Source organism: Lytechinus pictus, chromosome 10, assembly GCF_037042905.1.
Source record: "Lytechinus pictus isolate F3 Inbred chromosome 10, Lp3.0, whole genome shotgun sequence".
Lineage (NCBI taxonomy): Eukaryota > Metazoa > Echinodermata > Echinoidea > Temnopleuroida > Toxopneustidae > Lytechinus > Lytechinus pictus.
This window is the reverse complement of record NC_087254.1, coordinates 20,722,756-20,749,110: the sequence shown is the minus strand read 5'-3', so window position 1 is coordinate 20,749,110 and position 26,355 is coordinate 20,722,756. Positions and strand designations below refer to the sequence as shown.

At 35.1% G+C, this 26,355-nt stretch overlaps 1 protein-coding gene across 3 annotated transcripts in view; it reads left to right on the top strand.

Annotated features, from left to right (window-relative positions):
- LOC129269252 (multidrug resistance-associated protein 1-like) overlaps window positions 1–25,143 on the top strand; it is a 59,643-nt gene extending 34,500 nt beyond the window's left edge. For 2 of the 3 annotated variants that reach the window (XM_064105530.1, XM_064105531.1), the window contains 9 exons: window positions 7,536–7,846; window positions 16,204–16,403; window positions 17,161–17,287; window positions 17,799–17,900; window positions 19,527–19,673; window positions 20,362–20,520; window positions 21,376–21,542; window positions 22,392–22,586; window positions 23,013–24,705. In XM_064105530.1, coding sequence (XP_063961600.1) covers window positions 7,536–7,846; window positions 16,204–16,403; window positions 17,161–17,287; window positions 17,799–17,900; window positions 19,527–19,673; window positions 20,362–20,520; window positions 21,376–21,542; window positions 22,392–22,586; window positions 23,013–23,124 — 1,520 coding nt within the window. In that variant the 3' untranslated portion in view covers window positions 23,125–24,705. Of the gene's footprint in view, window positions 1–7,535; window positions 7,847–16,203; window positions 16,404–17,160; window positions 17,288–17,798; window positions 17,901–19,526; window positions 19,674–20,361; window positions 20,521–21,375; window positions 21,543–22,391; window positions 22,587–23,012 lie in introns of all 3 variants that reach the window. The other variant, XR_010294852.1, reaches the window with a different exon arrangement.
- The last annotated feature ends 1,212 nt before the right edge of the window (window positions 25,144–26,355 follow it).

Below are 26,355 nucleotides of genomic sequence, written 5' to 3'. Positions count from 1 at the left end.
ATCTCATCCTTGAGTGAACCCAAAACTTTGTTTTCTCCTAATTTGAAGCCCAACGGCAACCCAAACCTTATTCTCTACTAAATACTGGAAGCTCTCACTGAATTTATTCTTCATTCAGTCAAATAGTTTTGATTTTTGTTGTTGATCAATGTTGACAAGTTACCTACTACTTTAATCCTGAGGATGTGTCTTTTCAAGCTCAGTAAAAATTGTGGTGTCATGTCACATGACATATGCATGCATGTATGATAATGTTGAGACCATAGTGTATTAATAGAGAGGTAAGAGGGTAAATGTTAAATGTGTAGCAAATGCAATATCTCGGGTCATCCTATCAAAAGAAAAATCTTGGAATAGTTTATGAAAACAATAATTCATTTTGCCTCCGACGAAGATTCTGCTAGGATCGAAAGCTTAGGCCCCTTTTGACTTTCTAAAACAATAATTTGTAGGTTAATCAATGACAGCCAATTCATTCTATCTAGATGCAATCTATGATTAAAAAATGATTTTATGCATTCTGACAGGTCGAGATTATAAATTGAAAAAGTGCAGAAAATCTTGGTTACTCTGACTGACAATAGTTATTATTTCAATAGATATTTCATGTCCTCATGACACAATGTTTAATAGCAAAATAATTCATTTAAAAGTCATCGCATTATATACTTGAATTTTAATCAAAAGACATAATTAATTATCTGTCAGTCAGTCTCTTAACCTCCTAGCTTGCAGCCAACTGTTATTCTCACTTCTCATTATGATAATTTGTTCTTGTACTAGTTTTAGATTGACAATGTCCATTTAATGTCCAGACAATGTCAAGAGTTTTGATTTTGTGTATTCAAATGATAACCATATTCTATCCATTTTTCCCTATTAGGCATCTAGTCTTTAAGCACCTACTTCTGATTGACTAATGATTATTTCTTGAAATATTACTTCCTCACTGCCTTGTTTTTTGTTTCCAAATATTTCCAAACATTTTATCTAATAAAACAATATATTAAGTTGAATCCTGTCTTGCTTAAAATTTATGCAATTTATTTGGATTATATTTCCCTATCCTTCACCATTGCGACCATGTTATCTATCAGTACTATTTGTGTGTGCTTAGTACACCCTATTCTGTAAGGCTGGGGTGAGAGCATCGGATTATTTACATCACGGTCATCTGAGGAGGGTCCTTTGCTTCCCTGGCATGTTCTTTGACACCATGTTAAAAGAAGGGTTCCTTCCCCAATGTCTCTGGCTGAGAATTTGAGGGGATTGTCATTGGTCGTACCCATGAGATTCCGACAAGCTTTTACTTGCGCCCTGAAGTGTGAAACTGCGTTTCTTGTTCTTTTTGTGGTCCATGCAGTAATCTTTGTGTATGATCATACCTGTAGGCCTTGCTGTGCAGGTATAAACTGTGTGAGGATAGGAAATTCTGCGTGCATACATTTAACCATTAGAACATTTGCTTTTCAGTTCATTCACCGTCAATAATACTCATCTCTTGCTTCTATATACTCCATCAAATCCATCAGGCATCTTCATTACCTCAGCCTGCTTCATACTCTACACCGGCGGTGTTTTCGCTTCCAGGGCGCTCCATTCTCATCTTGTCACAAACGTTCTACGCTGTGCTATGTCCTTCTACGATACCACGCTCAAGGGGGCGCTCATCAACTGCTTCGCCAAGGAAGTGGATGAAATTGACATTGGAATCCCGATCAAGATCCGCTCCTTTCTTGATTGCATACTGAAAGTGTTTTCTGTGTTGGCTGTGATCTCATATTCAACACCATGGTTTATGATAGTTTTGCCATTCATTGGGGTATTCTATTACATAGTCCAGGTACTGTACTTGTTTTAATCTCTTAGCATGTGTATGTTTTGTGTTTTGATTTGTGGGTTTTTACCTAATATACTAATGACATTTAAGCACACAGCCAAGCCAAGATTACCTTGAAGTTTCCATTTTTGTAAATCCAGGAATATTGGTAACAAGTTTTCTTTTGATTACAGATTATTTTCATGAAATGATTTACCTGTGAATGATACGTATATCAGGCATGAAAATTCTCCGCGATTCCGCGGATTTCCGCGTTTTTTGTTTGCTGAATTTCCATTTTTTTTACTCCTAAAATCCGCGTTTTAATTTCCGATTTTTAGCGCTAAAATGTTTTAGCATATCTTACGTGTTATATGACGTTCGGCCTTTACAACGATTGCGCAGGAATCTCTTATCTAGCACATCTCAACTCTACACGTGTATTTCGCGGTGTGTTTTACGTTTCTGTGCATGCAGTGCAGCGGTGGTGTGCTTGCAATCGCTGGGGGCAACCCGGCGCGCCGGGCATGCAGCGACCGGGCGCGCATATCATATCGGACCGGTGGAAGACCGATAAAGAAGCTGAATGTGCTCGCAGAGATTTGTGACGTGACATGGAATTTTCATGACGCATTTATAATTCGCGAATATTAATTTGCTGGAAATCCAAGAATTTTGTTTTTTCTTGTTGTTGTAATAACGAATCAAGAAAAATGGCATTTTGTGGGGGACTAACTTGTGACCGCACAGATGTTGTGGATAGACTTTCAAAAGATGTTCATGAAATTGACCGTGGACTTGCTAATATGTGGCGATGGAGTTGGTTAGAGGTGGAGGTGAGAGGACCCGACAATTCTTCGTACAACCTGCTTGAAGTGATCAGGAAACTTGATAAACCAGGGAAGTGCTATTGCTATTTTTTAGTATTTTTTAGTTTTTTTTTATTGAATTTTGGACAAAAAATCCATATAAATACTTCATTACAATCATTCAACTCAAACAGGTTTTTGGAGTTGTAAAATTGATAAAACCCAGGAGCTTCTGGGGGCGTTGCCCCCTGGACCCCCACCGGGCCGTTGCCCCTGGACCTCACCAGGGGCCCTAAGGCGGGCCCCTGGACCCCACCCGTTAGCAGCGAGCGGCAAGCCGCTCGCCCGGTGTGCTTCGCCCACCGTCTTGTCAACGACATTTCCAAAACCCTTTCAGCTTTTTTTTTCATACCCAATTTTCATGCCTGGTATATGTTAACAATTCCATGGCTGTTTGTTCAGATTACAATTGCTCTGGTGGAAAGACTTCACCCTGAGCCTAATCTAAAACCTAATCTCAAACATTATGTAACCCTAACCCTCAGGGTATTCTAAAAAGAACCCACCCTATCGTAACCTAAACACTTGCCCTAGGTTTTCTGAATAATTAAGATAGCAATAATGAGGGACAAGTGTTCGATTGAACATATTAGCACCGATTTATAGACTGGACCCATAAGTGAAACTCATCAGTTTAAAACCTGCCATTGATTAAAGCTTGCATGCACACCAAGTGAGTTTCATGAAGTGTTTCGTCAGTAACTTTCACTGACTAATTTGCTCTCAGCCAATCAGATGCATGGATTTTAAGTAGCTTTTTACATCATGGACAATATCTTCATGAAATGCTCCTGTCACATATTCCAAAAATGTTTTTCCTTTGAGTGCATACATTCAGTACATGTAGACAATATGTACATCTTAGCCATTAATGTAGCCTTTTTGGAAATTTGCTTTTGGTTTGGACTTCTTTAACTCTGATCTGGCCATGCTGCATGCAATTAGAGTAATTGTAGTAAATCCAAAGTCTTAAATTTGTTTTTGTTCCTTGGAGAGTGATGGTAGGATGCACCGTACACACACAGCAATCACCCGCTCCCCTTTTCCACTGGACATATGTTATTTTTGCATGTGACAAAATTATTATTTAGTTTCTTTAAAAAAAAATCTTTGCAGTAGCTCTATTTTTGGTGGCAGAAAGATTGCTCAGTCGATTATTTAGAATGAGATTTTCACTTCATGACAAAAACAAGATTTGAGAGAAGTAAAATTCATAATGTATCATGTAATGTATCATATTTAAAACGTGTACCCGGAGTATGATAAACTAGCTAATCCAGGATGACAAAATCACAATGAGGAAATAACAGGAATACTGAAAAAAGAAAAGAAAAAAAACACATGCACTTTATAGGCCAGAGAATATACTATTGTACAGCTCTCGAACAATAACACAATCATTCCACTTAGAATTGATAAAAGAATTTTTTAAAAAATACAAATGCAGGGAAAATGGAAGTAATTCGATACATACATTGTTTTAAACATAATTTAGAGCAAGATATGCATTTTGTTTTTTTAATGAAAAATTACAAGCACAAGAAAAAGTATGAGAAAGGCAGCATATCATTCTTCATGCCATGCACTACTGGCTGTTCTTCTCTATGCTGTGATGTGTTTCCTTGATACTGCCATAAGAGTGATCTTAAACAGGTATCTGTGGTCCTTCAGAGCTGTTGAATTATCATATTGTCAGCGATTTTTTAAGCCATGCTGCCAAGGGCAGCACTGTCATATTCAAGTTTCCTTTATATCTATAGAGGGACCCTACTAATCCTAACTTTAAAAATCCTAACCTTACACTGGTGTATACAAAATTTTCTGTACCGATTCTGAGCTACAGACTATCTTATTCTTAGGCATTCTTCATGCCATGCTGCCAAGGATTGTACTGTCTTAGACTATGAGTTCCCTTGATAATTCCTTGAAAGGGCCCTACTTAATCTTACTAAAAATATCTCAATCTTTATACACAGGTATATTTGAAGCATTCGCTGTGCTCCTGATGAGCTATGGAACCATCTCATCCTCTGGCATTGCTAAGGGCTGAATTGTTGTCCTTGTGACTTTCCTAGAGATCTTTAGAGGGACTTTACTAAACTTAACTTAAAATATCCTAATCTTCATATCCAGGTGTATTTGAATCATTTACTGTGCTCCTGATAAGCTATGGAACCGTCTTATCCTCAGGCTTTCTTCATGCCATTCTGCTAAAAGCTGAACTGTTGTCCCTGTGACTTTCCTAGAGATTTTTAGAGGGACCGTGCTAGTCTTAAACTTATATATCCTGATCTCACCCAGGTGTATTTGCAACATTTGCTGTGCTCCTTCTTAGTTATGGAACCTTCTTATCCTCAAGCATTCTTCATGCCAAGCTGCTAAGGGCTGCACTGTCCCTACAACTTTTCAAGAGATCTTTAGAGCGACCCTACTAAACTTAACTTGAAATATCCTGATCTTACACAGGTATATTTGCAACATTTGCTGTGCTCCTCCTTAGCTATGGCACTGTCTTATCCTCAGGCATTCTTCATGCCAAGCTGCTAAGGGCTGTATTGTCATACACTATGAGTGTCCTTGATACGACCCTGAGAGGGACCCTACTGAATTGCTTCTCAAAGGACACAGATATAATGGATTATACACTTTACCTGAAGGTGGAAGGCGTTATCATTTGTATACTTGAGGCTGCCATATCCATCATCGTTGTTAGCTTTTCAACGCCTTGGTTTATCCCAACGTCTGTTCCATTTCTAATACTCTACTGCCTCATTCAGGTTTGTATATTGTCTAGGTGCAACCAAGAAATCACTTTAATCTCATGTACATGTAGATGTCTGATGTTATTTATGCACATTAATCATATCTAATTCACTCAGCCCCCGCAAAAGAGAAGAAAAAATAGTAATTCAAAGCAACTAATACTTTTGACATGTCTAACAGGTCTTGATCAATGAGATTTTCTTTTTACCTAAGGGTTTGACTGGAATTACTTCTACATGTACAGTGTACATTAAAAGAAATGCAATCTCTCTGTGTTTTTTTTTTTTAGTCCTCATGGTGTTATTTTCTCCTTGAAATTCTATTGATAAATATTCTTTGAAGAATAATGGGTGGTTTGGTATTTGGTTTTGTGTTTTATTTGGCGTTGATTTTAGTGCTTAGGATGTAGATCGGGCAAATGAATCTAGCTGTAATGCCAAAAATAGATTTCTGAACACAATACCACTCACATTTATTGATAGCTCAACACAAAGTATGGAAAGGCATAGCACCACCTTCAATGTGTAGCATGAAATCCTCCAATTACTTGAACCTGGTAAACTTTCCCTTATATAAATTCTTCAATACATGTAGGAAGCAACCAGGGCCGAATGTACTTTAGTTTCAGTCAGTTTTTGTCTAAAATTTGGAAATCCTTTTGTAAGTTTACTTAAGAAACAAATCTGCATGCTCATGCATGTCTTCAGAAAACCATCCATATCATGTAAAATGGGGATTTGAATTGGAATAATGGCAGCTCTTTTCCTGATTAATTGATAAATACTGACATTTTTTCTAAAGATACAAAATAAAATATAGTGAAGATTTTATGTAAAACATAAACTGTTTACCTTCAAGAAATTATAAAAAACAAACAAAAGTTGTTCTTTAATAAACAACAACAACAAATATATCAATTTGGAAATATGGCTAAGAATTTCTGGACTTGAATAGTTTGGATAGAACTTCAAATTTAGTGTGTGGCATAAGATCTGCTGTGTGCAGTGCAAATACTCACTCCTTTGGTTTTATGATGTACAAATCTTTGCTCTCCCAATTTGCTTTGAAATCACACTTATATCAAAATTACCTGGCTGTATGTTTAATTACATTTATTTAGATTTTGTTGTCACATTTATGTGAAAAAAGATCTTTCTAACTGTATTTTGCATGAAAAAAATTGTATTATGCATGTAGCATTTCTCCAACCTTAAATGGGTAATGCCTTCCCTTTATTTATTGATTAAGGTTAATATCACTGTCACCTAGCCATCAATCTATTGAAATAAGGAGGCTTCTCCCCCTCCCTTTTAATGGACTACATGTAGTTATTAAATATTTTCTACAACATATTCAGTTCACCAGCTACATCAGTGTGGTATAATGACTGATTCCTTTGGTCCAAGGATTAAAGAGTATTTAGTTAATTCCCTGCATGATTTCACTAATTCTCGAGTGACAGACTCTTTTGCAATTTTTACAGGGATGTGGGAATCCCTTGGATTGGAGGGTTTTTTGGCAGCAGAAGCCTATCTTTGTAAAGGCTTCTTTCCTGTCTTTCTAAAAGCCCCTGGCACCTTTCTTCTGCACTGCCCTCCAGCTACAATGTATTTTATTTGCAACAATTGTGATATATTCTGAATTAGATATGTCTTAGGAACAGATTTCATTTTTCATCTGAAGGTGACATATTCATCAAGCGTTATATTTTAAAGGTGACATTGACTCATTGGTTTCTTTGCGTCTCAATTGATATTTGTCTAGCCACCTTTCTAGAGATTTTCGTAAAGAACATGAATCTTGCATTACATTTCTCTGTTTTGATTTGTTCCCTTTCTGCATATGATCAATCATGCTGACTTGCTATCTACATGTATTAGAAATGATAATTATCAATCTGTTCTTGTTAATGTTCATTTGCTTCCAGACTCTGGCTTACCGTGCCATGAGCACCCTGGAGGGTGTTAGCCAGCAATGAATTAACAGGATACTTTTATTACCTATTTTTCAACACGATATCATTAATTAAATTTTCAATCATCTCATTTTTCTTCTAATTTATCCATCTCGTACTCTTAAATCAGGCTCAATAGCCATTGCTGCTGTCACCATCCTTCATCTTGGAGCCGTCATATCTGGTCGCATCCTTCACGTCCGTCTCCTTACTGCCGTCATCCACTATCCGATGTCACACTTTGACACCATACTCCGCGGTAGTCATCTAAATCGTTTCTCTAAAGACTTGGACGTCATCGATCACGACCTCCAGCAGACGCTGGATGATTTTCTGACGTGCTACCCAGACGCTATCTTGTCGTTCATCGTCATCTGTTTCTCGACTCCATGGTTTATGATTGTTGCTGTCCCACTCATTGCATTTTATGTTGTGATACAGGTTAGCAGCTCACCCAACCATGAACACCTCTCTTCCGTCTCCATACATGTACTTTATCTTTATACATAGCCTAGTAACAACCAGTTGACCTTCTTTGAACATGTATCTGTTGTAGTCATTGTGTAATCGGTGCATGATTAATTTTACAATTTTGTTCTAACATTTTAGTTTGTTGAACTTCCGACACCCAGTGTCCTTCATGCATGTCACTGGTGTAAATTCAAGCACTGAACCTTTTTTTTCAGGGGGATAGAACTACATGTATTGTGTAATCCCCCCACTTGAATAGTATAATATCATGTATTTACGCCCATGATGCATGTGCTTCTTAGCACCCCCCTTTTTATTTTTGTCATCCCTTTAGTTTGTCTGATTTACAATATATTACACCAGAGTCCTTGTAGAGTAGCCCAAATGCTCTTGCTTTCAAAACAGATTGAGCTTTTGTGAACGTTTAGTTTGCTTGTCACCATAAAGCATACATGAATTCACAGACAATACATGTCCCGTGCCTCATCCCAAATTGATATAACACATTTTTTACACAAATTTAAAAATCTTCAGGTTTATCAATAATCATATGCATTTAGGGCAACCACATGACAATCCTAAAAATAAACATAAAGCACAAAGATAGAAACATATATTAAAGATTAATATAGCCAGATACCTTGCACATAAAGCCTTCATAAACAAATACTTACACTGAAGAAGTTGAACATGTTTTGTATTACAGTTATGAATAAATAATGGAATTCTGGGATATTCAGAATTATTTAAGCATCCAGGGGCCCGTAACACAAAGCTTAGCAATGATCGTAGATCATTTTTTCTACGATTGATTGCATTGACTACAATATACAATCAATCGTGAAAATCAAGCGCTGATTAATTGCTAGCTTTTGTGTTACGGCACCCACGTAATGGATTATTAACAATAGTTACAGAAAATGTAGGCTTACATGTATTTTTTTCATCTACATATCTTTAGGATTTTCCATTCAGCCAGCTGATCTTCAGAAACCTGGCCATTGACCTATTACATTTTTTATAGGAACTGACAGTTGTGCGTTAACTATAACTAGGCAAAAAGAAGCTGCTGAAAACTGCTTATCTAATAAAAGAGAGCCAATGGAGTAAATTAGAAAGTCAAAAAGGGGCCTAAGCTTTCGATCCTAGCAGAATCTTTGCCTCCGACGAAGATTCTGCTAGGATCGAAAGCTTAGGCCCCTTTTTGACTTTCTAACTATAACTAGGGCAGGGTATTTAGTAGATTTCAATAAATTTTTATCCTGTGAAGTGTCAAGGGCTGATGGCCTGGGAGCCCCCCTTTCCCCATAAAGCCTTTTTATGTCTTATGGATTTTTTCCTTATCTTCTTGGTTTTTGTCTAGCCTCCTGATCTCAGTCTTCATGTAAAAAGACTTATTTTTCAAGGTTTATCTTATACTGGTCTATAAGCATTGTCCTTCCGAGTCTGCATATCTGTTTAAGTGTCTCTCCTGTATTTGTGCATTGGTTCATTGAAAACTTGCTTTGTTTTCCCCTTTGTAATGTATTTTGTCACTCATGGGTATTTCACTTTATTGCAATGTTCTTAATAATTGTTCTCCTAGTAGAGAGAATTTTTCCTGTCACGCACAAGAAACATACAGGTTGCATCCTCAAATCTCATTAGGAGCCAGCTAGTTATTCCGTTGTATTTTATCCTGGCTCTGTTGTCTGTTCACTGTCCATTTACCCTTCTTGAGATAAATATCAGCCTTCATTATATTTGCAAATTAATTACATATTTTAAACCTCAACTTCATGTAATATATGCAGACCAATTCTGACTTGTGTGTTACAAAACCTAAGACATTGAATAGTACATGTATAGTCCATGTAGTATTTTTCGAAGCAGTATTAATACACTGTCCCACATATGCATTTCTGTGTTATTGATCATCAGAATTATTTATTTTAAGCTAAGATTTCATGATTTAAAAAGAAAAAAGATAAGTTTACATTAATGTACCAGATCTAGGTGCATGATAATATTTTGACAAGTAGCCTTGATTTAAAAGACTTTCTCATGAAATAATTGTTTGTTGCAACTACAGTATTTTGCCTTTAATTACATATAATCAATTGAAGGTGCTTTTGCTGTTCTTTGGAAGTCCCCACAGTTATGGCAGTCATAAGTTGGCTCTGAAGTTGAATTCATCTATATCTCAAAACTAATCAGAAAAATATTTCATTTGTCATTATCCCCTTCAATTGGGTTGTTATTGGTTCTCTTTATTTAAAAAAATATTTAAAAAAAATCCCTCTTCTCTTTCTCTTGTTTACTAATTAAAAGCTACAGACCTTTTCATTAACCCCTCTACTGATTTAGACAAGGTACATTCATAGTTTATCTCTCATACTGTTTGAAATGTACAACTAATCACTTGCTTGCCAACCTTAACAGGTTTATGGCTATACTTAGGAGATATGCTACTGTTCATCGGCGCCATCAGGGCTTCCTCTCACATGCATCAGACCATGATTGTTGAGTGTCTGCGGTTTCCCATGCGATTCTTTGAGACGTCGTTGAAAGGCCAGCTCTTGAACCGTTTCAGTAAGGACGTTAACGAGATGGATACCTTGATGGGCAATAACATGAGAACGATGTTCCTGGTTGCGTCAAAGTACATCCGGACGATAGCTGTTATATGTGCAGTTCTGCCGCTCTTCACAATTATCATCCTACCCCTAAGTTTGGTTTTCATTTATATGCAGGTACTTTGACCTCGGATATTGCTTTGCATGTAACTCTCAGATTTAACAACGGGTGATTTTATGTTCCCTGTTGATGTTGAATTTATGTATAGATGCGAAAAAATGCACCAATTAGATAATGCCCATGTCACTGGGCTAAACCCATAGCTGATGCAAGTATTGTACACATGCTACTGCTATTGATTACTGGTACATGTACAATTTGATTAACATTGCATCATCAGTTATCAAAGAAAATATCTCCTGAAGATCTAAAAGACGTTCGATAATCATATGACCCCTCTTTTCAGTTGAATATTTGAGGTTGATTTGACCTTATACATGTATTTTGTTAATTCTGTGAAAAAAAAAAGATTTTTGCCTTATGAAAAAAAAAAATGCTTTTAGAGTGCAGACATTTTGATATCTTACAGTAATAATGATTATTTGTAGGAGACTTTTGCAATGTGTGATTTAGCGTCACAACGACATCAACATTGAATCTGCCATTTAACAAAAAATCACCCAGTGTTAATGAAATCATATGTAAAACATTGTTGCTTATGCATTCCATATTTGAATAATTACCAAAGTTGGGCGTATAATCCATTTATAGTATTGGTCTTATTTGGTATTTATATTTACCAGTTGAGGAGCTTCATAATACTTGTGCTTTGATTAGGCAGCCATTGATTCTTGTAGTTTTTGAGCAAGCTGTTTTACATCAGGGATACACCCTAAAAATGAAGAATGCATTCACGGAATGAATGTTTAATCCCACTATAGAATTTTACAAGCATGGGGAAATGCACCTGTTAGAGTAATCTCTGCCTTTCAAACTAATCAATTAAAGAGTAAACTAAAAACTGATAGTTTTAATTGTCTAATACATTTGATAGATTTGCAATTTTATGTCATTCTATTTTTAGAATAAATTAAGTAACTGCAAAATATGAGCGATGTGGCCCTTCTTGCCTTTATTTTTTTTATAAATAATTATAATAATGTAAAAATAAAGTCCTGAACAACTACAAAGGCATTTATCATGAGCTTAAAAAAGTACATGTAAATAATAAAGTAAATGATCAGAATTATCTTAAAATTTTTGCCTCAGATACAGCATTGCTTAATGAAGGGTAGTAATGTAGATAAAATGATGAGATTTAACTTTGAATTATTGCTTCATAGAGTGCATTGCTCTATGAAGTGTACATCATAATAATTTCATAAAAGGAAGCACTCATTCATACATCTATATATATGCTAATAATGTCAGTTACATTGTATTTCAAACTCTTCATTTTCTACACTTTGACCATACTTTCATAGACATGTATAGTAACATACATAAAGATTGGATACTATTTTACCAAATCACTCATTTACAAAAAAAACACACAAAAAAACGTTTAATCGTGAAAGCCTGTGACAAAAAATCCATTTGTACACAAGAAGTAATCTTGTTATCATCACGAGCATTGAAGATATGCCCTATAATATTCCATCTCATCAACACTAATCATTATCAACATAATATTCATCAGCACTACATTTATTTAAAGGCATATTATTTTCAGCTTTCATGCAGAGTATATTTTAATTTTGCTAAACCTAGAATAAATAACTAATAAATTAACATTTTAGTTGAATTTTCGCTAAGTACCGTCCAAGCCTTTGGGGATATTTCGGCCATAGAGAATTAGATTTATGATTTCACCATAAGAGGCAATATATGGAATATCCAGTTCATTACATAACATCTGCTTGTTATAAAGCTTTTTTCACCCTAGGTAATAGATATAATACCAGTTACTACCCCTGAATGGTATCAGATATGACCAGCCACCCCCCAAAATATAAATAATTCGCCTGCAGAAGGTTCTGTGTAAATAGCTCAAATAATAATTTGGTCTCGAAAAAGAAGAAATCAGAAAATGAGCTTATCTGGAAGAGTTCGTCTTCTTCATTCTGTCAATATTTGAAGTTGAAAAGTTGAATAAAATGAGATACAGGAGTTTTTTTTTTTTGTTTTTTTTTTGCACCATCTTTTCTGGACTGCTTGGAAGTCTTACTGATATTGCACAGTGTGCACATCTCATGCTTGAGTGAACCTTGAAAGTTCTTCAAACACTTTTTTTTATCCTTATTTATTGAAGCTCTTGCTCTTTCTTCTACATTCAAACTAGTACTTACATGTATGTGAGTTATTGTTGATCAATTTTGACAAATTTATATGCAATTTAATGCTTATTATGTGCTTTTTAAAACTCAATAAAAATCTCAAAAAATTGACTTTTAGTGACTTAATGTTGGTTTGGGGTTGACCGGTCATGAATCCCCCATGAAAGCTGACAATAATAATTCTTTGGATTCCGTGTGAAGATAAGATTAAAAGTCTTAAATATGAACTTGTGAAATATATATTAACATCATTAATCATAAAATACATTCCTTGTAACATGTAAATGTAACTTAAAATATCATCAACAAAAAATGCTATCATGCACATTTATTTGATATAATTATTCAAACAGGCTCTTAAATGCTGCATGAATGGGGAATGGTTTGCCTTTTGTTAAATTCAAAATACTCAAATACTCTAAAGATCTTATATGAAATAGGCACCCTTTCTGTAACATGTATGAAGACAAGCAGGTTTCAAGAAAATTAATTTATTGCACAAATTCTTGTTAACTTCCTGTGTCTCTTTATTGCATGATTGGGGGTTGGTTTTTGTCCGAGTACGGAAATTTTGATATAACCTCCAATTGTATTTCTATGATCAGCACTTTTTTCAGCAGCAATACATAACATTTTACCCCTTTGTTGTTTATTTCTAATTTTATTCTTATATTCTAATAGTTCAATTTTCAGAATTTCAGGTCTTTTGTTGTGTTTTAATGTTTTTCCCATTAGGCACTTTGATTACTCTGAATCCCTCTCTTTCTATTCAAACCCTAATTGAATTTGTTTGTTTACAGAAGACTTAATGGAAAATGATCCTAAACTACAGTATGAAAAGTTTTTATTTCCTATTTCATTTCTCTCTCCAAATCTTATTTTACTCACAAGTCTGTAGCTCATCTCTAAATCTCTTTTTCTTATCCTTCCATTGCACACTGTAATTTTTCTACTATTCATTCAGCTTTTTATTGAATCATTCTCCATCTCTAAGCGTTCATATTTGGTGCCAGGATATTATATTACAGCCTATTAATACAGTGATATTTCTAGTTACAGGTAGACATATCTTACAATTTTTTTATCTGCAACTATAAGCTACATGTACATACAGATTCTTTGCTGAAAGCATTGAAAGTCAACCCATACACATGCATTTGCATGTGATTTAAAATAAGACCTCCGTTTTTGTAATCTTACATGCAGTGAAAAAATAAAACATCAGATTTGCTCGTAATCCTACATAGAGAAACAACATCACTTGCTTCTAAATACATAAAGTATATCATTTCCATATTGCTAGCCTACATGCACATATTTTACAGGCGTGGCTATCGAAGGTCCATGTAGTTAACGTTACAAGGAAAACTCATTTAAAGCATCTGTAAATTTTACGAAAACTTTTTTCATCAAGTACCATTGCAAAGCATATCCTGAATATACTTCAACAATGAAATCATCATTATTATCTCATATAGTTACATCATAAATTGCAAACCACATGGCTATGAATCTGCTAAATATTATACACATCCAGTGCAATCCCATGGTAATTCATGGTAAAACTGCTATTTGCTTGGCTGTATGGTTATCTGTTAATGCATGTTATGTACTTTTGCACCTCTTTGCTTTGTTTTATGTTTTTTATACTCCTAACTTATATTTTACTTCATTTGGTGAATTTGCTTATCTTATGTATATTAGTTTCTTTACTTTTTTGCACGCTTCCCCATCTATCTGTATTGTTTTGTGTAAATTGTGTTGTTTAACCCCATCTAAATGTTTTCTTTGCTTTTTCATACCATCTATTTACACTATTTTCAATATTGATATTTATGATTATAATTATATTATCCCAATAATTAAGTTATCCCAATAATTATGTTATCCCAATTTGTATCCTGAGGCATTGCTTATTTTGCTAGTTGGGTAGGGGTGTTGGGAGTATTTGACTAACAAGACATAAAGAATGGGAGGGATCATTGATTCATCATTGTAATTAATGATTCTCTGGAACACTAGTACTATGGTCATTAGATTCACTCATACATACCTGTAAACAACTGATGCATTTTCCATGAATATATGCATTTCCTGGCAAATTCAAAATGATGAAAATCTGGAAATATTAAAGTATTACTTATTCTAATTGTGCAAAAACCTTCAAGTACACTTTTGCTTAATGTATGCAGGTTTAGCTTGTTTTTAATCACAAGTATAATTGCTTACATCCTTTCTGACAATATCCAAAGAAAGAAATCATTCTTGGAAGTAATAATTTTTTTGCATTTGATTCTGTTTTGTGATATGTTGTCTTGACTTGCATCACATTAACATTTTTCAGCAATGTTACATGTGGTGATTTCACCTCATCTCCTAAACTCCCATTATAAGCAGTGCCTCTGTATGGTGTTTTTGGTCTATATATTTTGTTTTCTAACTTTGTGACAGTTTACAAATTTTCTGTCATCTTGCTTTGCATGAGTCGTCACTTAAGTATTTGATATCTGTTTAAAAACTTTCCAGCAGGTTTGGCAAGTAAAAGCCCAGTTTATTATTTGAAATTTGTTCAAAATTTTGGCAAAAGTTCTAACAGGGTTAAAGACATTTTTTCCACAAACTATCAGTAACTCTACATGCACTGTGCCTCAAAATAGATTGTTAAAATGAGAAAGGATTATGAAGAATAAAGTACCTCTGAAAGAGGACAAGAAAAAAAATCAGTAAACCATCTGATTTGATCCATGGAACTAGTAGTTCACAGAGCTACATGTCTCCACAGATCCATAAAACCTCTTTAAAATGCAATTAAAATGCTCAGAAAAATTACAAGTTTTAGACCTGCATTTTAGAAGAAATTTCCAAAATTTCAATTTCAATATTTTACCAATCATTACACTAGCATTTGTTAGGCATCTATCAATTTTTAGTTGGAAAATATAAATCTTGACTTACGTGGTTCCTACAAATACTTTTAGTGATAATGCTTTGGGATTTATCTAGATTTTACTTATACATGCAAGGTCATAAAATATGGATAAGATTGTGATATTTAGTATTATAAAGTACCCAAGAAAAATGATTTGTTTCTGTTATAAAACTCCCAGAACTAATGTATACCTTTTTTTATAATTCAGGCAGATAAAACTCTGAATTTACAATGTATTCCAATGTAAAAAAAAAAAAGAATTAAACATTGGCATTGCAATGCAGATTCAGTTAAAAACTGGAGATATAAACAATGCATTATAATCCAGATCAAACAGTTTTGATACCAGTGTTCTTTCAGGGAAAAAGTCAATTATTCCAGTGACAATGGTTTGGAATGCTAAAGAGCTCTATTATGTAACTTTCAATATATTGAGGGTGCGTGCTATAATGTCATTTCAATCCAAAAATGCTTTTTACCATTTAATCTTAATATTCCAACTCTAGCGGTTCTACATCTGTACATCCCGTCAATTAAAGAGGCTCGAGTCGGTATCGCGTTCACCGATCTATTCTCATTTCTCTGAGTCAATCGTTGGTACAAGCACCATCCGGGCGTACCAACGTCAACATGACTTCATCAAACAGAATGAGCAGCTTATTGACAACAATCACATCACATACTACCCTAATATTGTCTCTAACAGGTTAGATCATTATATCTGTTTATTACTTTTTGATTTCAATCAATTATGTTGTCGATCTTCTGTCATGTTATATAAATGATTGCCATATTGTGTCATTGACATTTACATGATAAACTCTTAAACCCTTGAAATGAGTACATATGAATATGAGAATAACCCAAGTCCATGATAGTTCATTTCATGTATACCAAGCAAAATGCAACAGTTTTTGGTAGTCCAGTGAGGATTTTGATCAGTTTTTCATTCAATTTTGGCACTTCTAGGTTGAATTTCAAATTCAACCTAATTACAAATTAGGTGGGCACATGTATGAAGCAACAGTTTCCCATCTTTAACTCAATGAATTAAGTCAAGAGATTGAATGTGGTTGTTCTTTATTATTTCCTATTTCATGCACTATCTTCTTCTACCCTATGCTAATCTTTTAGCTTAGGACCCTGTTGCATAAAAGTTATTATAATGGTAACTTTGCAATCCAGTTGTAACTTATTTGAAATCCTTGATTCTGATTGGCTATTTAGCATCATAACTATGGGGACACAGATATAATTTGCCCCTGAAATTCCCCCAAGAGCCCTGGAAAACTAATAAAAAGGCCCTGAAATTCCCATAGGGTCTAACATAAACTGTAATAAAATGTAGCAAATCATGCCTTGTGAGCTCAGGAGAAGTAGCCCCAGAAACTTTGTTACATTAATATTTTCCAGTTGTAGTCTTTCTTGATTTGTTTTATCTTCTCTCATTTTCACTCCTGTAGGTGGCTTGCTCTGAGACTAGAGTTTGTTGGGAACTGCATTGTATTCTTTGCAGCTCTCTTTGCTGTGATTGGTCGAAACAACCTAAGCTCTGGCATTGTGGGATTGTCTATCAGCTATGCCTTGCAGGTAAAGTTTATTTGAATTAAATCATGAGATCCATTTATGTATCCAAGGCTATTTTTTTTAGAACATAGGTGCTCAGTAACGTATCATCTTAAGAATGGAATATAGCTCTATGTTGGATGTATTTTAAAGGAAAGTTCACCTTGATAAGTAAATTTTAATGAAAGCAGAAAAAATATGGGAAAATACTGGGGAATGTTCTGATGAAAATCTATCAATGAATAGTAAGGAATTTATATGTTTGTTCTTTAAATGTTTTATTACATGAAAAATGAGCAACTCCTTCACATGTCGTGTGATGAAAATTCCGAACAATTGCCATCTAAAAAAATAGAAAGGGATATTTTGTGGATATATCATCAGGATGAACTTCCGCTTGATAATATGTAGTGTGATCTGTATTCATTTTACATCTTGCTGTTGAATAATCATGGTGGTTGACTTTCCTTTTCTTAGACATGGAATACAGATGACCATGATTAATCTGTATTCTTTCTCTCTTTTGATATCATAGATCACCCAGACGTTGAATTGGATGGTTCGAATGACCAGTGAGCTTGAAACAAATATTGTCTCTGTTGAGAGAGTCAAAGAATATTCTGAAGCGCCAACAGAGGTAAGACACAATTGGTTTTGCTTCATCGTGTACATGTATTCTAACCCGGTGGTGAACCATAATGGAGATGAATCATCGAGCTAAAGCAAATGTTGCATATATGATTAATTGGGTATAGATAGAAGAACATGCATAGGTTTGGATATGTTGTTACATTGAAATTACCACAAAAAAAGTTGCAGATTCTAGGTATCAATGTCACTGAACAGAAGCTGACGAAATGTTGATTAACTCTGTGCATTTGAATATCCTGAATTCTTCATTGATTTATTCAGAACAAAAAATGTAATGGTTAGTCCTTTCCTCTACCTGTGTACAAGAGAAACTACATGCACGCCCACATTTAGTTGTCATACAGTGTGTCTCTAAAAAAAGTAAACCCAACTTCAATGGCAAATTTTCAGAAAACTAAAAAATATTTACACATTATTTTTTCATGGTTAGATAGTCCAATAAGTCCTCTGTCCAATTATATCACTTAGGTTATCTAACTCTTATGCATGACTGAGCATGATTCAACTTAGTGAACTGGTGTCAAATCATCACTGTGGCAAGTTATTTCTTGTTATTGTCATGCATTTAAGGCCTATTTGAAGTTAAATTTTTGTCACATGTTAGGCCTATGATTAAATCATCACTGTGGCAAGTTATTTCTTGCTATTGTCATGCATTCAAGGCCTATTTGAAGTTAAATTTTGGTCACATGTTAGGCCTATAATTTCATAACAACTTCAACAAAGGTTGTTCCTAACACAGGCACACTTCACATGCTTTCCAAACATGGTACAGTTGACAATTGAGCAGAGATTATTCCTGGTAACTCAATACCAGGAAACAAGAAGTTTCGTGGAAGTTCAAGAGGCTTTTCGGGTGCAGTTCCCCGAGAGGCAGCCTCCAACAAAAGGGCCATCTGGTACAATGTGAAAAAGTATGCTGATAACGGAACCACTGAGTTTAACTTCAAATAGGCCTTGAATGCATGAAAATAACAAGAAATAACTTGCCACAGTGATGATTTGACACCAGTTCACTAAGTTGAATCATGCTCAGTCATGCATGAGAGTTAGATAACCTAAGTGATGTAATTGGACAGAAGACTTATTGGACTATCTAACCATGAAAAAATAATGTGTAAATATTTTTTAGTTTTCTGAAAATTTGCCGTTGAAGTTGGGTTTACTTTTTTTAGAGACACACTGTATAAATAAAGCTGAAGGGAGAAAACAGAGTAGGAAATCTGCTGAGATGACTTGAGCCATGATGAATCAAAACTCTGTAACATTTTTTCATAGTGATGAGATATGATAAGCTGAATCCACAATCATGTTCATGATCTTTAATTATACGCTTCGAGTCTAAAAAATGATAGAAAGTTGTGTGAACAAATTCATGACTCCATGGTTATGATGTAATCTTGGTCATGGTACATATGGTTTGAGTTTGTAATGAAAGTCATATCATGAGTCATGTTGAATGGTATCATGAGTTTGTCAGGGTAACTCGGAACAGGTTTCGCTTATTCGCGAATTTTGTTTGCACCAAAAAATTAAGTTCCTAGCTTCTCGAACATATGGTATATCTGTATGGGCCTTTCTAAGTGAACTCCCTTTGATCTCACATTCTTAGGCAGCGGCTATAATAGAAGACAACCGACCAGCCGAAAGTTGGCCCGATGAAGGCAAAGTGGAGTTTATCAACTACAGTACACGTTATAGAGAAGGACTTGACCTTGTCATTAAAGGAATCAATGTCACAGTCAAGCCTGGTGAGAAGGTATGTCCTCAAGTTTAAAGATTCATATGAACAATGTAGGTGTATGATTCTAGAGCAAATATATTCACCTATGATAAAGAAAGCGTCCATTTATTTAGGACAGTCATTCAATGTATTGCAGGTAAGCTTCCACCCCTCCTGTTCAGTATCTCAACTCTTTCTTAAGCCCCTTTCACAATTGGTGGTGCGGCTGCTTACAATAGTTGCGATTCTGTGCAACATATACTGTTACCAAATGATCATAAACCATCGCACGAGCAATTGTGAAAGCCCCTTAACATACACACTAGCAGACGATAACATAATTGCTTTGATTGTTAAGGAGCGAAGCCATACTAGAAATCCTCTGTTATTCAGTGTTGCTGAAAAAAAATGATGTGTCATCTGGGCCCCGTCTTACAAAGAGTTACGATTGATCCGATCAATCATAACTATGGACGGCCAGGAACGTCAACATCTATTGTGCATGTTTGTTCAAAATATTTTCTAGCTATGATCTATATTCATGCATTCATTGTTTTCTTGAAAATTCACTGCGCTTCTCTTTGCATACAGAGGACATTGGGCAAAGTTTTCGTAGAAAAATTTATGACACTGATGGATTTCCATAGAGTTACAATTAATCGGATCGATCGTAACTCTTTGTAAGACAGGGCCCTGAATTTGGTCTTTTGATATCCCTCTTCAGGTTGGTGTTGTTGGGAGAACAGGTGCAGGAAAGTCTTCATTGACCATGGCTCTCTTTAGAATCATTGAGCCTGCTGAAGGTCATATCAAGATTGATGGTGTGGACATCTCGTCCATCGGCCTCAAGGATCTAAGGTCTAAGATCACCATCATTCCTCAGGTAAGGAACAGGACTCAAATGCGACTTTGAAACCGTTGCATAATGGACAGCTATCAATTTTAATCTTATTTTTAATCTTATTCAAAATTAACATGACTTTAAAAAAGAGAAGATTCCCCCCCCCCCTCTAATATCTAACGTCTAGTGATTGGATCACCAATATCTCTGGGCAATCCATGAATCAAATCAGAAGTTGCTGTTCCTATGCATCTGAAATTGTTGTCGATTGGTTATTGATATGTTCTCAATCATTGATATAAATTTTTCTATTCTGAAAAAAAAAGAATTATCACTTTATACTGAGAGTTAGGAATATACCATTGTCATAAATGGACAATTCCATGATATAATCAGCTTTTTGTACGTCCCATCCCCACTTCACACCATTCTTACGTTCTTCCATGAATTTCTTGAACCATGATGATTTTTTTGTAATTCTTGTTTTATTGATCCTTTTCATCAAAATATACATAACAAAACATACATGATATAATGGATCACATATAAAAGTTCAGATGACGTTGGCATATAAAATAACATGTCTAACATACAAAATAGTATATAATAAAAAAACGTATGTTTGTATACAACAACACAAAAAAAATCAGGCACTTGGCCTATATAAAAAAATAAATAAACATAACAAAAAAACCATGAACCATGATGATAACGAGCATAACAACTTTCCACATGAACTCGAAAATAGAGACATGTTATTTCAGGTAGTTCCCACATATTTTGGGTTTGATGTTCATTTAAATACATCATGGAATTGACCAAATATAAATCATTCTTCAGGAACAAAGAAATCAATGACACAAGGAATATTCTTATCTTTCTGTCATTCCTTTGTAGGATCCTGTATTGTTTGCTGGAGCTCTACGCATGAATCTAGATCCGTTTGAGAGCTACACTGATGATGAAGTCTGGTTAGCTCTGAGATTATCTCATCTAGCAAACTTTGTCTCGAGTCTTCCAGAAGGTCTGCAGCATGAATGTTCAGAGGGAGGAGAAAATCTCAGGTTGGTTGGTCATCTTTAAGTGTTGGTAACGGCTTCTTCAGACGTGGTGTGATGAAATAATATGATTTTTAGGCCTTTGTCCTTGTAGGTGTTTGCCAATGGCGTTATGTTTACAGATCATCCACTAGAAACGTTTTGAAATAAAATCAACAAAAATCTATGAATATTATTAGTACACAAGAAAATTGTTGCCAAGCCAGGAGCTATTACTTGGTTTTCTGGCCTCAAGAAGATGTGAAAAAATACAGTTCCTAAGAGAGGTTGCACACAATATTTCCATATGTCAAAGGTGACTGATGAGGTTGCATGTGACGTGCATCTACCACTCGAACAAAACTAGTTTAACAGGTAGATACATCCATTTATCTTGTAAATGATTAAATCAGGTAAGATTTTGCTGAGAACCATTCATTGTCATACATGTAAATGGAGTGAAATGAAAAACCTCACCTGAACTTTGATTTGTTGAGCAAGACTGAACCACTCATTTCCATTCAATTCAAAATGTAGCAAAATTCACGGCAGTAAAGTAATTGCATACATACAATAATCATCATGGCGATATGCAGACAATGGCATTTTTATTCAGCATGTGTGTGAACTCGCATCTCAGAAATCTAGTTGTTTTCTGCAAGAGATTCATCTATTTTGTGATGTAATTGACGAAGGTGAAGTAAATTAGGACTTGAACCATACTCCATGAAATGCAGTATGCTGCATCACTTTGTCAAAGAACATATTGCAAAAGAAACTATAACTGTACAAAAAATGTGAAGTGGATAAAACTTCCCCCTTGTCCAAATTGAAAAAAAATGTACTTAGTCCTATTTTCTTGTGTTAACCTTGCAGTGTTGGACAACGTCAGCTGATCTGCCTTGCGAGGGCGCTGTTGAGAAAGAGCAAGATCCTAGTCTTGGATGAAGCCACGGCAGCAGTGGATCTAGAAACTGATGATCTCATACAGGCTACTATACGATCAGAGTTCTCAGAATGCACAGTCATCACGATAGCACATCGCATCAACACAATCATGGACAGTACTAGGTAAAGATGCTCTATTTGGAACTCGGATTCGCCAAGAATTCCGTAGCGAGGGCAATTCCATGAAATAAATCTTGTGGGCGTGCAACCCCAATTTTTCCATCCTTTACTTTACTTCATGAATAGTTCCAAGAATTAAAGCAAGAGAATTACAAACTTTCTTATGAGAAAACAAGAGACAGATTTGTTCAGGGTGTGACATACATGAATAGGGGGTCTGACTTACACTGTTGAGGCTTCACAGTTCACCATGTATTCTTTCTTGATCTTAAGTACAGTAGTGAAATGGAAGTTTAGAAATTAATTACTTTATTATCAAGATATCTATGATTAAATAGAGCCATAAATGAAATAATTTTATGGTTCTCTTTTTTTTTCTATATTTGTTGTCTGACTCAATCCCTCATCATTCTTTCTTTGTGTATGTAGAATATTGGTGATGGATGGAGGGGAAGTATCCGAGTTTGACACACCCACCAACCTACTGACCAGTGGAGGAATCTTCTACACTATGGCCAAAGATGCTGGACTTACCTCATAATATATCTTGTGTGTGAAGTCTCCCCCCCCCCCATTCAACGTTTGAGTGACCGAGGTGTATGGTTCGATTGGCCCATTATTAAGGTTTCTTTCATCTGTAATATGGTGTGTGAAGTCTCCCCTATGAGAGTCTAATCAACTGAGGGTGATGTGGTTTGTAAATGGCTGGTATTGGTGATGACTATGACATTTTTGTGTGCTGAATTGATGGGTGGATGATCAAGTGTTATCTTGCAATTTAATCAACAAAGACTATTGCAAAGGTAGGTGCTACATGTCAGCTGTGACCATAGGTATTTCAAGAAATACAATTGAAAGATATGTAAAAGTAATGTTTTTTTTTCCTTTGCCAAAGAGTTTGTTTTAACAGAATGTGTTGAACTTTGAGAGCATTGTCTTGCTTCCAATTGTACTCTTTTTTTTTTGCAGTTTTAAACACAAGTGTGTGAACTTGTTAGGGTATAGTCGACTAATTTCTTGACTTGACTTGAGGTATAACAAAAATATCTTCAAGAATTGTTTGCTTGTATGGGATTTAAAATGAGAGTAAGCAAGAACAGCTGTCTTTGGCCATTCAAACTATCTCAGCCATTCAACATAACTACTCACCAAGATTAGGGTTGCACAAGAAACTTCAATGCGTAGACAATATAGGGTACATGATACATCGCCTATGAAAAATATTGTAAACTTTTTAATATGTTTCAAATAAGATACCTGCCTTGAATGCCCTAATTATCTTATTTCCTCAGTTTGATAGTTAGGCTCCTGGGGAAAGGGTCATAACAATGTCATCCCTAATAATATTATATTGACCCATCTCCAGATCTGTTTGTCTTCTCTAGAGTGGTATGAGAGCATTACTTGTCATGTTTGACATTGATTGTTCAATGGGTGTGTTTTTATCTTCCCTATTGTAGTTTTTACAGTGTGCTGTAATGAGCTACCCAAACAACCATAATCTTTGATGTCAATTTCTACCAAATAAAGAAAAAACGCCAATCAAAACGATTTGATGCATGTATTGTTTGATAGATGTGCATTACTTTTTTAAATTTTCATTTGCAATCATATTTGATTTTGAAAAAAAATGTTATGACATGCTAAATGAATATTTGATTTAAAATTTCAGTTTAAGTTTTAGTATGAGATAAAAAACATTGATATTGAGATGGATGGATCTTAAAGCAGACTTCATATTTACATTTGGCATTGCATGGTTTTGTGGTAATTTTTTGCCATTACTCTGACCCAGAGCCGTGTATTTAGGGGTATCTGCTTCAGATTTTCATTTGTTTATCCCAAACCTCAAGTAAGATGACGGACATCATATAAAATGCAATTCAGTGATTTCAGTCTCAAACCAGTTAGAAGGCGGGTTTTGTAGTGATACTAGCTACCAGTATTAAGGTGATCATTTGATTCATGCCAGATGCCTTAGATACAGTTGACTATTTCAGTAATTCTTCTGAAATTTCTGATCATATTTTATTGTATACAGGTACAACTGTGTAAAATGAACAAGATGAAAAGGATTTTTCATTTAGATGATTTAAATATTTTGCCACATGTACATGGTTATAAAATGAAGTCAAATGGTGAATTGATCTAAATGTATTTGCAGTGCTTGCCATAAGGGGACTGAAATTTGTGTGATATAGATGTTTGATTTAAGGTTTCCTCGAATATTTTTTTCTATGTTACTGCATCATCCACCGAAAGTGTGTAATGAGAAAGTGTAGTCTTATCTGAGACACATGGGCTTGAGGATTAATAAATGCCTGTTTTCTCATTCATTTAGGCATGCCTAAATCAGCCAAAATCACCTGTCCAAAATACTTAAGAAAGAGGAGTAATATTTGTTACACATATTTTACCTGTTTTAATTGCATCAGCATCTTTGGTTAGATTATAAACCAACTCATTCAGTCATTGACATATTTTTATTTCTATTTTTTTTTACAGAAATCTTGGTTTATTTAGCAACAGATTAAAGGAAACTAATTACTACAAATCCTAATTTGGCATTGTACATTTGAGTGAATCTTCTAATCTCTGATATCCAATGCAAAATGGCAACTTTTAAATGCATATTTGTTTTAGAAACTATATAGGGAGAAAAGGGGCATACTGTTGGTGCCAAATTGATGAAGGAAAACTGATAAGAATTGAAATGATTCCCTGCCATGGACGGGTTATTACAAAAGAGTCTGGTTTCCATCCTGGATCACATGGTGAGGAGAAATCCAGGAAGTGTTTCATTTCATGAGTTTTTTCAGGGATTTTCACTTTCTCCCAGCCAATCAGTAGCAAGGATTTGAGTAATTATAACAAATAGTGAAAAACACTTATTTTCTTATCCCTGGCAAAACATTTTTGCGCACTGTATTGGTGCAGTAATGCCCTTACACAATGCAGTTAAGTTATGCATGCTGATCAGGGCGTTTTCGCGTGCATGCAATGCGCTAGAGTGTGTCGTTAAGGGTGCACCGACATAACAAAACGTTCCCCAGATTTCCTCTGTTGATCAAATCATAAGATGTAGAGGGTTGTTGTGGTCTGATGGTTTTGACTCTATTTGTAATAGACTGCCAAATGATTGAATCCTAGATGTGGTGTAATTAATTTCCTTCAGCAAGAAATAGATCCACATTGTGCTGCATTCAAGGCAGTTGAGGTAAATGGGTACCCGGCAAGATTGATTTCTTGAATGCACAAAGCGCTGAAAGAAAGGAAGCTCGAGCTAAAGCTGGGGTAATATGTAGGCAAGAGATAATATTGTTGTATATTATTGAAGTCCTCAAATACAAGAATTTCGTCTGATTGAATATATGTATGAACATATATATTTTATACAAGTGTTCCACTTGTATTTCTGAAATGGCTCTGAAACCTAAACCTCAATTTTTACTAGTGTATTCCTATTATAGCCTTGGGCATAGCATTGCCTGCCTTTTTGGTGTGCAATATACATGGCAATGCTTGCAGAGAAGACATTATACACATGGATGTGAATTACATCCTGATCATTTGGCATGGATGCCAAAAGGAGTCCACCTAGTTTTAGCTCTTGTTGATTTTATCATTCTTGTTGTTGGAAAAACAATTATCTTAGTTATGTGCTTTTCTTGCTACTCTCTTGCTAAACACCCAGAAACTGTATTTGTGGTGGAAGTCTTGACATAGTTGAAGTCGGACTGTATTGTGAATTGTTGGACAACATGGCAATAAT